Source organism: Mytilus californianus, unplaced genomic scaffold, assembly GCF_021869535.1.
Source record: "Mytilus californianus isolate M0D057914Y unplaced genomic scaffold, xbMytCali1.0.p SCAF_4, whole genome shotgun sequence".
NCBI lineage: Eukaryota > Metazoa > Mollusca > Bivalvia > Mytilida > Mytilidae > Mytilus > Mytilus californianus.
Genome location: NW_026262690.1, coordinates 56550590 through 56566930, shown reverse-complemented (window position 1 = coordinate 56566930; position 16341 = coordinate 56550590). Strand labels below are relative to the sequence as shown.

General features: G+C 30.7%; 2 protein-coding genes across 2 annotated transcripts in view; one reads left to right on the top strand and one right to left on the bottom strand.

Moving 5' to 3' along the window:
- The window catches only part of LOC127698446 (patatin-like phospholipase domain-containing protein 7), a 105177-nt gene that overhangs the window by 53736 nt on the left and 35100 nt on the right, over positions 1–16341 (bottom strand). The window contains exons 16-21 of the mRNA XM_052201899.1: positions 14915–15046; positions 9428–9601; positions 8444–8583; positions 6327–6461; positions 3195–3258; positions 2054–2222 (exon numbers count right to left, since the gene is read on the bottom strand). Coding sequence (XP_052057859.1) covers positions 2054–2222; positions 3195–3258; positions 6327–6461; positions 8444–8583; positions 9428–9601; positions 14915–15046 — 814 coding nt within the window. The remainder of the gene's footprint in view (positions 1–2053; positions 2223–3194; positions 3259–6326; positions 6462–8443; positions 8584–9427; positions 9602–14914; positions 15047–16341) is intronic.
- LOC127698508 (collagen alpha-2(VIII) chain-like) lies at positions 10767–12846 on the top strand. The gene is made up of 3 exons (XM_052202018.1): positions 10767–11092; positions 11420–11473; positions 12415–12846. The coding sequence occupies exons 1-3, from the start codon at positions 11011–11013 to the stop codon at positions 12828–12830; spliced, it is 552 nt and encodes a 183-aa protein (XP_052057978.1). The 5' UTR covers positions 10767–11010; the 3' UTR covers positions 12831–12846.

Here is a 16341-nt window from a genome sequence, read left to right as displayed (position 1 = left end):
TTGTTAGCTTTAGCAACTGTATTATATATATCACTAGATATTTTCGTAATAAAGGATTTTTCTTTAAAATTTGACATGCAGTGATGATAAGTACAGCTCCTATGAATAAAATAGCAGACGAAATATTCACAGAAATGACAATAACGGAAGTAAATGGGAGAGGGCAGGTTTACCGGACGGACGGAATTACCGGACACTACTGTATAGGCAAACAGACAGATATAATAAGTACTCTTCTACATTCAGGTCCATGCACTCTGTAGAGTCAAATAGTAAACAATCATATCATTACAAAACTTCAGCTTAAGGCCTCTCCTAAACATTTGAAGGTACCTAGAATGTATTGGTTACTGAATCTACACAAAAAACTGTTAAATATCATTTCATCTCAGCCTCTAGATAATGTTCTAAAACTAACTTTTAGAGCTTTTAACTAGTTCCTTAACTACTATCAAAGAAATTATTATCAACTTTTGTAATAAAGCCTATGAAAATAATGGAATTGTCTATTTTAGGAGTATACAAAATTCTTTGGATGTTTTACATTACTTGCTTTCGGTGTTTCTTTTAATTCAGTTGAAGACTCTTAATTTTCAACTCTCTACACTACACTTCAACACAATGTTATCAAACAAAAGTTTTCCTTTTTAATTAAATGGTTGTTTGAAAAATCTGAGTTGAAATCCATTTGCTGCAATTAATATAAAGCCTTCTTCTGTTGTGAAAAAGCTAAATATGCTAAAGATACTTACTGTAGTTGATATGAGCTGATTAAAGCTGTTGATTTTTTGGAAGGTGATGTGTCTTTGGCCCCATTTTATGATGTTTATATATCCCAACTTGATAACTATGCCAGTGTTAGTAGTGATATCATAAATTTCAATAAACCTAATCTATGTATCACTGGTAAATTATTAAGTCAGGGATTTCATTACCACAAATTACTTAAAACCTTTACTAAAATTCTTTTTCATAGATACAAAGAATTGGTTTGAAAGTTTGGTTATACTTATAGAAAACTTAAATCACATCCTAATTTTCATGACAATATTATTTATAAAGCCACTAAAATTCGTTGAACTTATCAATCCTTTAAATATTTTTTTTCTAAAAGGTCATCGATTCAACACTGTATTAAGATCTTTGAATATTATTTTTATCGGTACAAACATTGATTTTGTTATCAATAAATTAATACACTACTAATTATTATTGCTATATATCTATGATCATTTACTGTCATACATTCAGTTGATACTTATATGTTGTCATTGAACAAGATCATGTTTTCTCGGACTGTTTATGAAGTCTTTACACTAAATCCATTGGAAGTTTACTGAATGATATTTCAGTCTTGACAACATGATTTTTCTATTAGTTGTTATTGGCTTTGAACTAGCTTACAGTAACTGCGGTACTCTCAGATCAGTACTTACGTCTTACTAAGTCTTTTTGTAAGTATTTTTTGTGTGTTTTGTTACAATCAAATGAGTCAAGCCTTTTTCAACCCATTTTCATAGTTTGTCCTTATGTTGTGCTGTTACACCACTGTCCCAGGTTAAGGGGACCATTGAGTGTCTACAGTCATGTTCAACCATGACACATTCTGTATGTGGCTGTCCCAAGTCAGAAGCCTGTAATTCAAAGGTTGTTGTTTGTTGCTGTATATCATATTTGTTTTTGGTTTATTAATTTTTACATACCATAACTCAAGATGTTAGTTTTCTTGTTTTATTATTTTTCATTTGTCATGTCGGGGCTTTTTGTAGCTTGCTATGTGGAATGGGTTCTGCTCATTGTTGAAGGATGTATGGTGACCTATAGTTAGTAACTTCTATGTTATTTGGTCTCTGATGGAAAGTTGTCTCATTGACAGTCATACCATGTCTTCTTATTTCTATATCTCATGTCACAACTGAGGACAAAAGATTTTGTGACAAACTGACAACAGATGGACAGATATAGTGAATGCAATATATGAGTTGGGGACTGGGGATAAACTATAATATAATGATAGTGGTTTTATAATATGCATATCTATGTCAATATTTACCTCCCCTACTGCAGGGTCATTTTTGGCCAGACCTACAATTAATATACAGTCAGCTTGTCTGATACAATGTTTGGTCCATCTTGTCATGCTATAGTCACACTGATATAATGTTATTATGTTCATGTCCTCTTGTTGACCAAGCCAGTTGAATAGTCGGAACTCATTTATACTGTAAAATAAGGATAATTTTTGTATCTAAAAATTGGTATTGAATAATATGAAACATATGATATTTGTATTAAAACAGAAACTTGAATGATTTAGTTTTTGCAAGTTGTTCTCTTCCTTCATGCATAAGAGTAAATCAGTAATTTTTTTATTATAAACCTGTGAATTGAGAACTTCCGTATCATGTTGTGCTAATTCTCTTATGGTTGTGGCCTTTTATCTATTTCTTGCATGAATAGATATTTCTCCTATCACACTGTACGGAGTGTGATACGAAAAAGTGATACGAAAAGCTGCATTACTTTGATTGGCTTATCCAGCATCATAAGACGATATCACAGCATTTCCATTGGCTATTCTTTAGGTCATTAATGCCTTTCAAAGGTTAAGATGAAGTACATTTCGTCCATGGCAACGGACATCAGTGATTTCTTCAATAATATACAAAGCACTCACACTTTTCACCCGACAATCTTCTTTTTGTCAAATTTTATTACATTCTGAAGCGTACAAAAAGTCTTAAAATGTCTGATGTTAAAGTTTGACACCGGAAAAGGACATATGACGTCATACTGTCATGTGCAAAAGACTAGATGAACAATTCGCAGAATTTTTTATTTAACATAATGAGAGTGTTGACCATAAGAGAAATAGATTAAACAACTTGTGAGAATTAAATATTGCTTGATATCAACTCTCGTTATTTAATTCAAATTGTAATAATAAACTCACGGAAGGCTAGTTTATTATTATATTGAAATTAAATAACTCGAGTTGATATAAAGGGATATCCCATTCTCACTCGTTATGAAACCTATAAATATAAATGAAATGTTTACAAATAATAGCTGTTTTTAGGCTCTTCAATAAACATGAAATGTCATGTTATTAACAGTAATGACTTATCATATGACACTTTCGGCCTCTCAATTAATACTATAATTACATATCTGAAATAATTCCTGAGATTTACCTGTCAAATGCACCAGTTCCTAAGTTTTGTTTGACAATATCACTGGTTAATCTTGTTGTAAGACCTGCAATTAATAATAAATGTTTTTTTTCTTTTAAAGCATAGGATAGTTTTTTTTCAAATATTGAAAGAACAGGATCAGAACAGACTGAAAATATCGACATTTTCAGAAAATTACACAATAATCCCTTTTTTCATGAATAAAACCCTGTAACTCGGAAACGTAAAATCTAAAATTTATAAGAATCGAAAGGGAGCTTATGTCAATAGATATAAATAATTGATCAAAATTTCTTGCAAGTTGGTGAAAGCATTCTTGAATTATTGTCGGAAAACAGGAAAATTGCCTCTTTAGTAATGAATAAAACCCCAAAACTCGAAAACGGTAAATCTAAAATTTATAAAAAACGAAAGGGAGCTCACATCAATAGATATAAACAATTCACCAAAGTTTCATGCATACTGGTTAAAGCTGTTTTGAGTTAATGTACGACATGTTGACAACAGACGGACGGACAGACAGACTGACGGACAGACGGTCAACGGTATACCATAATACGTCCCGAAAACGGGCGTATAAAAAGCAAAAAATTGTCAAAATTTGTAAATCAATGGCAATAACTCCTTCAAGATGTCAAATAATAATATTGGTTATTTTGACTTATATTTTTCAAGCTTAGGTGGAGCACTCATAAACATGTTTAACTCTGACATATTCTTGATGTGCCTGTCCATATCAGGAGCCTGTAGTTCAGTAGTTTTTGTCTGTTGCTGTCTGCCAAATTTGTGTTTAGTTTATTGTTTCTAGCATAAATATGTCATTATTTTGAATTGTTTCAATTTTTGTCATGCAGGGATTTTTTATAGCTTGCTATACGGTATGTGTTTTGGTCATTGTTGAAGGCCAATGTCCTATAGTTGTTACGTCTATGCCCTTTGGTCTCTGGTGGATAGTTGTCATATTGAAAATCACACCAACACAAATATCTCCTTACTTTAACATTATTTACGGATTTTTATTTTTTTATCATTCACAAATGCTAACAGTTTCTGTTCTTTTATTATAGTTTTACAAATAATTGCCAAAAAATGCTAAAAATCAGCAAAATTGTCATTTAAGGGCAAAAACTTCAAGTAGGGGTCTATTAACAATTCTGTCAGGTTTGATTTATTAGTATGGTAGGTCTTATCTTACTGGTAGATTTTGTTGTTAATATTTCTCTTTATCTATTAAAGTTTTAAAAGCAGACAAAATGCCAAAAATGCAAGGACAATAACTCATGTAAGGAGTCGATCAACAGTTTTGGTAATGTTGACTTTTTGCACTCTTGATTTCCTTATAATTTTTATTGTTTACTGTTATATGATATGTTATCTTGCTGATTTTTTTTTGTGGTTTACAGTATCTCTCTATCTTATATAATTTTAAAGATAATTGTTAAATATGTTAACAGTAGTTATCTATGTATGAGACATCAGAAATTCATTTATTTCTCATAAATGTTTACTAACACTTTTTGTTTGTTCAACAATTTCATTTTTTTAGTTTTATTAACTGGAGCAAAGCAAGTGCCTACAGAGCAACATCTTTAGTTTAGAAAAGAAAAGATAGCAGGCTTGAGATCCTTTCTTTTCTAAAAAGTTGAGCTTGTAAATTTAATATTGCAGAATTTTCATATGGTTAAATATAATTGCATTAAGTCTTTTTCTTTAGTACATATTGAAATCAATCTTCTCTTAAAAAATACAATTGTAACAATTATAATAGCACTGGTACAAAAAAAGTTTGTCTGATTGTTGTGTGTTTGCACTAAAACATAGAAGATTGTCTGATTGCTGTGTGTTTGCACTTCAACATGGAAGTTTGTCTTTTACTTCATTTTGTTAGATTTCAATACCAATAAAAGAAGAATGTGTCTGAGGACACAAATGTCCCTGCTCAAGCTTTGCAAGTTGAAAAGGCATAACTCTAGAACAGTAAATGACTCGCTGCCCAAATTTTAACTCCGTCTGCTTGTTGTGGGTCTTAGCATTGTGTACGAGTTTTATAAAATTTGTATGAGGCAAATTTAAGTTAGAGTGCGGAAATGAAAATGGGACGGATGGAAAGATGGAAGGACGGACAGATAGACAGTCAAGGATAAAACTTAATGACCCCTTTGCCTACGGTAGGGACATACAGGGTAATTTAAAATTGATTGAGAAATATCTGATGTACATTCTTATTTGTTCATTTATTTTCTTTAAAGCCTCCAAAAATAGGTACAAAAACTAATTGTATAAACACCTGTCTATTTTTGAAATCTTTGTTGACCTCTAGATGTCTTTTTTAATTTTTTTTGTCTTTTGGTATCTACCACATCTTCATTTATTCATATTTGTAAGTATGTGAAAACTTTCTATCTCTAATGGTTGTGGCCTGTTATCTGCTTCCAACATGAACAGATATTTCTTGTATCACATTGAACTGAGTGTGTTAAGAATAGGTGATAAAAGTGCATTGATTCAGTTGGCATATCCTAAAAATGTTACAAAATTGCAACATTTTGTTGGCTATTTGATTGGTCAATTATGACTTTCAAGGATGACAAAGGATTACTTTTCACCCCTGACAACAGAGATTTGTGACTTCTTCAAAAATGTACAAAACACTCATATATTTCGACTGAAAATATTCTTTTTGTCAAATTTGATTCCATTCTGAAGCGTACAAAAAACTTGAACATTTTTTATTCTAATTTTTGACACTGGAACATGACTTATTGGCATCAAACTGTTTAGACACCAAAGACAAGAACAGTGTTTCACAGAATTATCATTTTTACAAAAAGATCATTTTTACCATAAGAGAAATAGGTTTAACAACTCATAAGAATTGGATATCTCTTAATATCAAGTCTTGTTATTCAATTTCAATGATAATAAACTCACCAAAGGCTAGTTTATTATTATAATGAAATTAATTTACTGAAGTTGACGTCATGCGATATCCAATTCTTACTTGTTATAAAACCTATAAGAGTACATTAGTTTGTGATAAAATTATTTGATCTTTAGCTTGTAATTAAAAGTTGTTCTAAGTTACCAATAGCTTGTAGATTATGTTGTCATTCCATAGAACATTTCACTAACCTATAGCTTGTAGACTATGTTGTAATTCCAAAGTAAAACTAGTTAAAGGCACATCTTGATTGGAAGCTAATACTGCAATTGTAGACAAATTACCCACAGATACTTTTTTGTCTATACCAGATACATGATCAAGATCTGAAAAAATAGTTTAAGTTCATATACATCAATTCAATTCACATTTAAGGGGGTACAGAACACCTAAGGGAGATAACTCTTTAAAAATCAGCTGAAAGTTTTAATCACATACTATTAGTAATAAAATTTATCAATGATCAAAATTAGTGTTTGTCAAACTCCTATATATCCAGTGAAATTATTTCTATAAATTGTGTGGTTCAAATTTCTTGAAATTTTATATTTTTTGTCAAAGTAAATATCGTCCTGAACATGCATGAAATATTTGCCACTGGATGTTAAGCAACCAACAATCAATCAAAGTAAATATTTGGTCAAAATTTTATGAAAATTAAATGACCCAAATTTGTTTCAGTCAGAGTGTTGGGTACCCACTTACATTATCAAAATTTGTTCAATCTCCAATATTTTGGTTGACTTTTATCCATCAGAACACTCTCAATGTTCATATCAATACTTAAAATCAAAGAAGTTTAAAATTTTATATCTATGATTGGTTTTGTTTCATGAAGACTAATTAAAGAGAACAGTTTTTTATAAAACACCATTAAAAATTTTTTTTTTACTCATATAAAATTTGAAGGAAACTTTATACAGAAAATTCATTCAATATTTCTTATTTTCATTTCACTTAAAACTTATAACTTAAAACTTGAGGATCATAAGCCTGAATTGCTCACCTGCCAAAAATATGCTATTTTCATATTTATTTTCGCCTTTAAATATTTTCAGAAACAAATATTTATGTGTTTATTCATTTTATAATACACTGCCTTTCTAATTCAAGTTAACTGTAACTCATCATAGTAGACTCACATACTAAAATTCAGCTCAATATGTAAAGGTATTTAGAAAAAAAGTCTGTATAACTGTTATTTTCACAAAATGTTCAAAGTCTAAAGCCCATTGTTTCGGCAAAAATCAGCAGAGTGGAACCAAACATAAACTCCATCTGTAACTCATCATAGCAGACTCACATACTAAAAATAAGCTCAATATGTGAAGGTGTAGTAAAAGTCTTTATGACTGCTTTTTTCATGAAATTTCAAAGTCCAAAGCCTGTAATTTTAGCAAAATCAATAGAGCGGAACCAAACATAAACTCGATCTGTAACTCATCATAGCAGACTCAATTACTAAAATTCAGCTTAATATGTGAAGGCATTTAGAAAAAAATATCTGTATAACTGCTATTTTCATGAAATTTTCACAGTCCAAAGCATGTAATTTCGGAGAGGAACCAAACGTAAACTCCATCTGTAACACATCATAGTAGAATCACATACTAAAAATCAGCTCAATATGTGAAGGCATTTAGAAATAAGTCTGTATAACTGTTCGTTGCGGAATGACGGATAAGGGCAAAACTATATGGCCCGACAACTTTGTTGCAGGGCCATCAAAATAAATTTATAAAATCTTCTAGCCCCTACCCAAATCTTATCTAAAAAGTCATCATAATAACAAGATTTGTATATCTTAATTTGATTGTTTCTCTATTTTGCAGTATGCAGCTTTCAAGATAAGATCCAAAAGATTATTTGTTCATAAAAATCATCAGTAAAGGGCAACAACTCCAATAAACTGATGATAAGACAAAAGTCAAGTGAACAATTTGTATTTTTGCCTAGATGATATCTTTTGATGTGTACAGTTTCTGTTTATCTATTATTGTTTTCAAGTATAACAGGCATTACTGCAATATTGGTAAAATAATTGTCATTCCAGGTGATTACTTCTTTAATCGTCAATTTAATGGTTTTAAATCAATAACATTTTTGAGGATCCCATATTGCTTATTATTTTTGCTATGTACAGTTTCTTTTCATCCATCCAGATTTTGAAGATAATGAGCAAAAATACACAAGAATTTCTGGTTAACTGTTCCTTTGTTGTCACTATTTTTGGCATTTATTTTAGGATTGAAAACTAGTAAATGAGGAAAACATCATTCATTTTTCAATTACAATGTTTATAACTTACTCATGTGTACTTCATCTCTTGTTTCAATATGACCAAGAATTCTTTGTCCTAACAAGTGTATCAGTCTTGTTACAATTTGCGGGTACTTTCGTTTGATTAGGTTCAGTAAATCAGCTGGCAAATGGGCACATTCTGTGTCTCTGTAAAAATTAAATGTCTATTATTTGAAGATCTTTGTTCAAAAATTTAGTATGTATCAATAAATACAACCTTGAACTATGTATGACCTACTAACCAACAAAATAAAAAGCAATTATAATTCTTTCCAAACAAACAGGTCATTGTTTTAAACTTAAGTAAAGGCTAAAAATATTGTTTCAATAATAACGGCCAAAAACATTTTAAATTTTGTATTTTTTGTCACTGCAACCTTAGCATATGACCTTAAAACCGAATGATCAATATGATTATTTCTTTATACAAAGGCCAATACTGACCAAATTTAAAACATAATTTTGATGCCTGCATGCTTTATATGCATAACTTCTAATGAGTACAATACAACACAGCTTATCATTTCTATTATCTACTGGGAATGATTTTTCTCACAGAGTTTTATTCTTATACTTTTGTGGCTCTTTTGTGTAATGACTACATCAGTTAATACTGACTTGCAACAAACCTGTATTTAAAGAGCATAAATGGGAAGAAAAATATTTTTAACCAATAAGCAGGTGTTATCAACACAAACATTGAAATTATAATCTTTGTTCCTTTGATATACTCATTTTATCAATGGCTACCAACTGGTAGTTCAGAGTTTATCAGTGTTTTGAAGAATCAATACTAGTTGTCCTTGGCAATATCTGACTTGAATATACTACATAATAAGCTGACCGCCATGATTATGGTAAATAGTGCCTTTCAACTTGCAATTTTACCTTGAGCACTGTTACTCTAACAAATCATACCAAAAACCCTCCTAATCATGATTTTTGTTTTCGCGAAATACAACCATTCCTGACTTCTTCCCTTACCACTTACCTGACAGCCATTATAGTGGTTGTTCTAGCAGTGTCTGTAAGTACTTCCACAATGCCAACCAGCTCTCCTCGACCATACTCAGCAACCAGTGATTTTTTACCATTGTGATGTGTTCTTACAGATCTCAGACGTCCTGTAAGTATGATATATACACTGTCTGACTGGTCCCCTTGTCTGAAAATTAAAATAAACAGGAATGCATTTCTGCTGGAAAAGTATGTACAGATTTAAATTTAGAATGAGCAAAAAGGGTAAAGGTGAACCACTAATTCAAATAATCAACAAATATTGGGTACCCACAAAAATAAGTGAAATCTACAGTTTACTAAATTACAGATAGGATAATTATGTTTGGTTAATTGGAAAAAAAAAATTCTAGCCACACACCAGCAATAAATTAGTTTAAAACCCAGATCAAGTAATGGTCTTATTCATTTGTTGGTTAGTTTTACAAGTGAGAGTAGGTGGTCTTACTGTTACAATATAATATCAAGCCAAAATAATTACAAAAGGCTGTCTCAAAATGATAGCAAAGCAAGTTTGCCTTACATTTACTAGTATTTTGTCAAAGCAATCATGGGTCATACTTTAAAATAGCTATAGGGTAATTTGTCCACTACAGGGATCACTAGCATGTCAGCCCCAATGCTATGAAATTCAAACCCTGCTTGTGGCAAGGTGCACATGACACTTTTATTAACTGACTAGGATTGCTAGTTTTCCTGCCTATGGTCATGGTTTTCTCTGAGTACTCTACCTTCCTCCATGTTTAGAAACTGGCTGCCATAATACAGCTTAGTGTGCTGAAAGTTATGTTAAACAGCAACAATCAATCAATCAATTGATCAAAATTAAGCTCAACCTTAATGTTTGTCATCAGCAACAACAAATCAAAGTTTGAGAAGAATTGATTGAATGGTTATTAGACAGAAATGACATAAAGCCACATTCATCCATCAATCAAGGACCATAACTCATAAACATTAAAAGTTTTGAAATTAACCTCATCTCTGTTATCAGAAACTACATATTTAAAACTGAAAAAAAGATTGGTTGAGTGGTTTACATGTTATTGCACAGAAACAGTTTACCAACCATACTACAAATAGTAGGTTTTTTTTGTCAGGTTTAAAATAGTAACCCATATTATTTGCTGGTGAATAGAAGGATCTTAAAATGTCTGTATTGGGCCCCAAACTAATAATTTTGTAACCCTTTTGTCTGTTAAAAATATTTTTCAAAAGAATATCAGTTAAATGATAAAATTATAATTTTAAGGAAGATTCTGCATATTTTTCTAATTGATATTGGACCAGTAGTACTATATTCTAAAGTAATGTTGTTTCTAGTGTAACTAAACAACAGATAGGATTCTTCCTGGAAAATGTTATTTGAACACTGTTCTAGAATTTCTGTTGTGTTGCATGACAAAAGACATTAAATATATCAAATTTCATTTTAATACTCTCCCTTCCTTTGTTAATGTAGTACTGAAATTTCCATGTATAAATATGCTTTGACAGTATTGAAATGTTATCAATTGCTTGAAATTATCACAGAATTGTGAAAAAATAAACAACACCATGAAGATGATGTACTGCATTCCTTTCCTGGCTCTCATCTTGCTTGGAGAGCTGGTGAAGGGGTCATGTGATTTGAAAATAGGTAAATATAATTATAATTATCAATTGTTTTGACTTTTTATAGGTAGGTTACATCCTTTTATTTATATATTTTTTTTTAATTACTGAATCTAAGAAAACTAAATTATTTTAACCATCAACTTAAAATTATACTAATTGTGACTGTAGTAAGTGAATTACCAGTAGCTTACAGAAATGCTAAGACATTTTCACCTAAGATATTTTGAATGAGGATTTAAGTACTGGTACTAACACTCATGTACAACAAAATAATAGTTTTGCACGCAAATCTTTGAATTAACAAATTTAAAAAAAATATTAATCAAGTCCCCTTTTTCTTTGCTTTCAGAGAATTCCCTTCTAGGAGATCTCATTAGAACAGTGTTGAAACTCAAAGGTTCAGGTATGTTTACAACTTTCAAGTTTTTAAAATTTTGTTTTAAGAAATTAATTACACAATAATACCTCATTTCTATCACTCACTTAATATATATATATGCTGGAAGTACTATTTGTTTCTTTTATCATTACTTTGAAAATTCCTGAATGATAGTTGTTTTGTGACTAATTAAGTTTATGGTATGGTATATTCTTATTTCATTAGACTTTAAATTTCTTGATATTGTTACCCTTAAAGTTATAATATTTCAACAATATCTATATTTTTCAATATACCATAATATAAGAATAAATGGAGATACAAGGTATATGTCAATAAGACAGCAACCTAAAGACAAAAATAACAAAAAGACAACAGGAGAGCTACATACAGTCTTATAAAAAAAGATGTCCATACAATATGTCAAGCTCTGAATCTATAGTCTGAGTTGAGAATAAATCTGGCAAAAACAATAACAAAATTAAATGCTGGCTTACAGTAGTTGTCGTCTGTTTATGTAGTTCATATGTGTTTATTGTTTCTCGTTTTTTTTATATAGATTAGACCGTTGGTTTTCCCGTTTGAATGGTTTTACACTAGTAATTTTTGGGGCCCTTTATAGCTTGCTGTTCAGTGTGAGCCAATGCTCCGTGTTGAAGGCCGTACCTTGACCTATAATGGTTTACTTTTATAAATTGCTACTTGGATGGAGAGTTGTCTCATTGGCACTCATACCACATCTTCCTATATCTATTAATAAGAAAATTAGTAAAATATTTACATAAGTAAACAATACATAACAATATATAAATCTGATTTGCTAAAATCAAAAATACCGTAAGAGATATCACCGATTGTTTGATTAATGGTGGCTCAACATCCAGTGGCAAAAATAAAATGTATATTCATCACATAAACATGAATAAAATACAAAATAAATAACAATGGAATTTTGATATTTACAGACAATGGTTGTCTCTGCATCAATAAAAAGACAACTCCAGCCTTTTCAGCTATTCTGACAAAGCCGCAATCACTTGGAGTAAAAGATACCATTAAATTTGACAAAGTTGTAACTAATATACAGAAAGGTTACAATCCAAGTTCTGGTATATTCACTGCACCACTGGCTGGTGTTTATCAATTCTCTTCCACAGTAATGACTTATAGCGGGCAAAAACTTGTTGTCCACCTTTGGTACAATAATGTAAAGATGTCAGGAGTGTGGCTTAAAGGGAGTGCTCATGAATCAGCAACAATTAACATGGTATTACAATTACAAGAGGGAGACCAAGTTACCATAAAGTCACGTGAAAGTAACAAAGTTTATAGTGATAGTGATAATTTCACCTCTTTTTCAGGCTATCTGATTGCTCAATAAATACATTAGTAATTCATGACTTCATAATACATCATATATAGATAATAAGTTTGCAGGTAATTAAAATTTGTGACCTAAGAATGATGACAGTAATTGAGTACCTATGATAAGATGGTAAAAAAAGTATTAAATGAAATAGTTTTAATATCTTTAATATCCCTTATAAGACACTAGAAATGGTGGTCCAAGGAGGGGTTGATGGCAATAAAACTTTGTATTGTGTTACAGGGGGGGGGGGGGGAGGCAGGTTATTCAGTGATTAAAAGTTATACACTCATGCAAAAAAAAAGGAATAAGAAAACTAATGGTGTTAGATTTCAGTTTTTTCTTTACTATATGGTCTATGTTCTGAAGTCCCATAGTTCAAGCAAGTCCCAAAATGGCTATCAGATGTCAGAGCAATCTTGGACCATGGAAAAGACTAGTCTGGTTTATCCCAAACAGCCGCAATGTACTCTTGTGTGACATAACAGAAGTTAATTCATAACAAGGAATGAAAATGGATTCTTTTACATCAGATCGTTATAGCTTATACTATTTGAAATCAAAATTGTCCAAGCCAAAGTAATTTTGATATCAACTTCTAAGAGTTTTTTAAAAAGCTTTAGAAACAGTGAATCTAAATTGAACAGGAAACTTACAGGAATATTGCTCTCACATATTTCCTTCTAAACACATATTCACTGTTTTCGTTTAGGTAGAAAGACAAATCTGAAATCTGAAATCCTCATTTTTAAGATATTATTTATTTGTTCTTTAAATTATTTAAAGATAATTAAATCATTTTATCCAGTTTTGAGTAAAAATCTATAACCTGTTTTACACATTTGGATTGCCTTATTCTTGGTCTTGAGAGTATCTGATGAGAGTTATTCAAGAATCATGTGTCATGCATACTGAAATATTGAGTATCTATGAGAAGTTGGATTAGGTGGATATTTGTATTATCCAGGAAAAATTTAATAAATACATGGATAATACAACTATCCACCTAACCCATCTTCAACCCCAGACAGTCATTTCACTACTGCAGCAGTTTTTGTTAGAAAAATATGTTTTTAACTGTAAAGCTATATACAAATAATTTAATTTTGGATGTAACACGTCTTCTGATTGGCTGAAAGTGTTTTGTCTATCAGCTCATATACATAATTTTGTCATGTGACCGTGACATCACCAACGTTTTTTTCAAAATTTACTCCTTAAAAATGGAATTTAGAATTAAATCATAAGGAATGACTGTAATATTTTTTCTGTCTATTCGAAATAACCTAAAAAATGTGGTGCACACTTTTAAATAACCCGCTACACGGGTTATTCAGTGTGCACCACATTTTTGATGTTATTTCTTCATAGACAGATAAAATATTACAGTCATTCCTTAAAGATATGAAAGAAAATGCTATACCTCAGCATTATTTGTCATGTCAGTAAACAATTTCATCAGCTTTTTTCATATTAAACTGATTCCTTCTCCAGAAATATCTTTTAATGAAATCTTCTTATGGTATAGTTTAACATTTATAAATTTAGTAAAATGGCAATTTATGTACTGTAATATCTCGACATCGGGACTCAAACATGTTGAGAAATAATATGGAGTGCAATCAGAATTTTGTCTGAGTTTATTTACTGAGATCATTTTTAGTTTGCCTCAAACAACATTAAAGTCTATATGAATTTTACAGTAAAATGCAGTTCCGAAAATCTTTGACTGATTTAGATTAGTGGGTCAAAATTAGATTAATCACCTATATTAGGGGGCTTAAAACAATGAAAACCAATAATATTTTCTTCCCTATCAATTTTATAATAGAATAACCATAGATGAAGAAAAACTTCAGGAAAATAGCATGCTGTAAAGTTGGGCTAGGTGAATAACAATCAGTCCAGGTAGCATCAAGGTAGAATCAACTCTAACAATACCAACTGGTCAATTTAAATGTCCCAATTGTTATGTCAATTTTACAATCCGGTTGAACAATAGGTAAAGGTAAACAGCAACACTGATAGTCAAGTCATAGTAAATTTCTACAAAAGTTTCTGCAGTCATTACTGTTCTGATTGAAATTAAATTCATCTACCTGAATAATGCTTTTCCAGCTTCAATCATCATCCAGTCTAATGCAAAGTCAATCTGTCTGACAAATGGTGCAATTCTAACAGCAGTGGTATGGGCTACATTCAATACTACAGAAGGCTGTTCCCTCATAATACTAAAAAAAAAAAACATAAAAAGCAAATCTAATTGATGTTACAGCCCTACATTTAACTCTGTATAAACAGCTAAAACAACAGTTACAGCACTATTCATTTGCTTTTGTTTTTTTTAAGTGTTTGTAAGGAATGTATATGTCATGAATTAATATATATAACATCATATCCTTCCTTTTCTATTAAACTTTGGTTTGTAAAATTTATACTGGTACAGAATATATAACTATAGCAACAGTAGTAAAATGATGTTTGTTATAAAAGCCTTCAATTTAATATTTTTCTTGTGTTTAGTCAGACTTTTTCAAAAAAAATTGGACCAATGGGCTAGTCAGCATTGCCAACTCAATAATTATTTAGCCAGCTAATATAAACAATTAACCTATCATTTTATGAGAGAGGAAACAGAACTCTTTCGGCAGCCAAAATTGAAAACTAACAACTATTTCCAGACTTCTTGATGGCATTCCATTTAACTCTAATCAAGCTAGTAAAGGAGTACATGTAATACCACCATTGATTTTCCCCTATTAGTCTTTGTTAAATTGGCACTTTTCAAAAATTTGTGCAGAATTTATCTTTGTTTCAAATAAAGAAATACTTGGCATGAGTAAATTTTTATCCTGTCCAGTACTATAGACAAAATTTCACATAACATTTCTTTGCATATCAGATAATAACCATCACTGGAAGTTAACCAATCAAATTTTCACCCCTTTTTTTCCCGTTTACAAGCTTTAGTAACCATGTAACCTCAAGTTTCCAAAATATTTTATAGAAACACCAAATAAAAAAAGAATGGTACTTTGAAACACCCAAGATATATGTTTATGACTCAGAAATTTTTTTCTGCAATGAAATGCAGGGTTAACTTCCAGCAACTGTCAAATTCAAGGCAATATTTTTGTTGACCCTTTTTCCTATGAAACCGGATGTGAATTACTATGATTTGGTGGTATTACACCTAAACCCTGGTATCACCATGACATTTTCTGCCAACCATCACTTTATAGATTTTCATCTGAAATGGCCTAGCGCAGTGCCAACTGCAGGATGATATTGTTCAAAACATTACTATGCAATTGTTAATAGATTTTCTGCAGGTAAATCAGATTTTCTATTATCTGTCTGATTGATTTGATGAATGCTATTAATATTTTTGGGTTATAGTAACTTCAACCTTAAAATATTAAAAGCCTTCACAAGAGAGGTATATAAAGGATAAGTACTAGATCTTAAACTCTTCTTGTATTTCCTAAATAAAATTGAGAAAGGAAAAGGGGAATGTGTCAAAAAG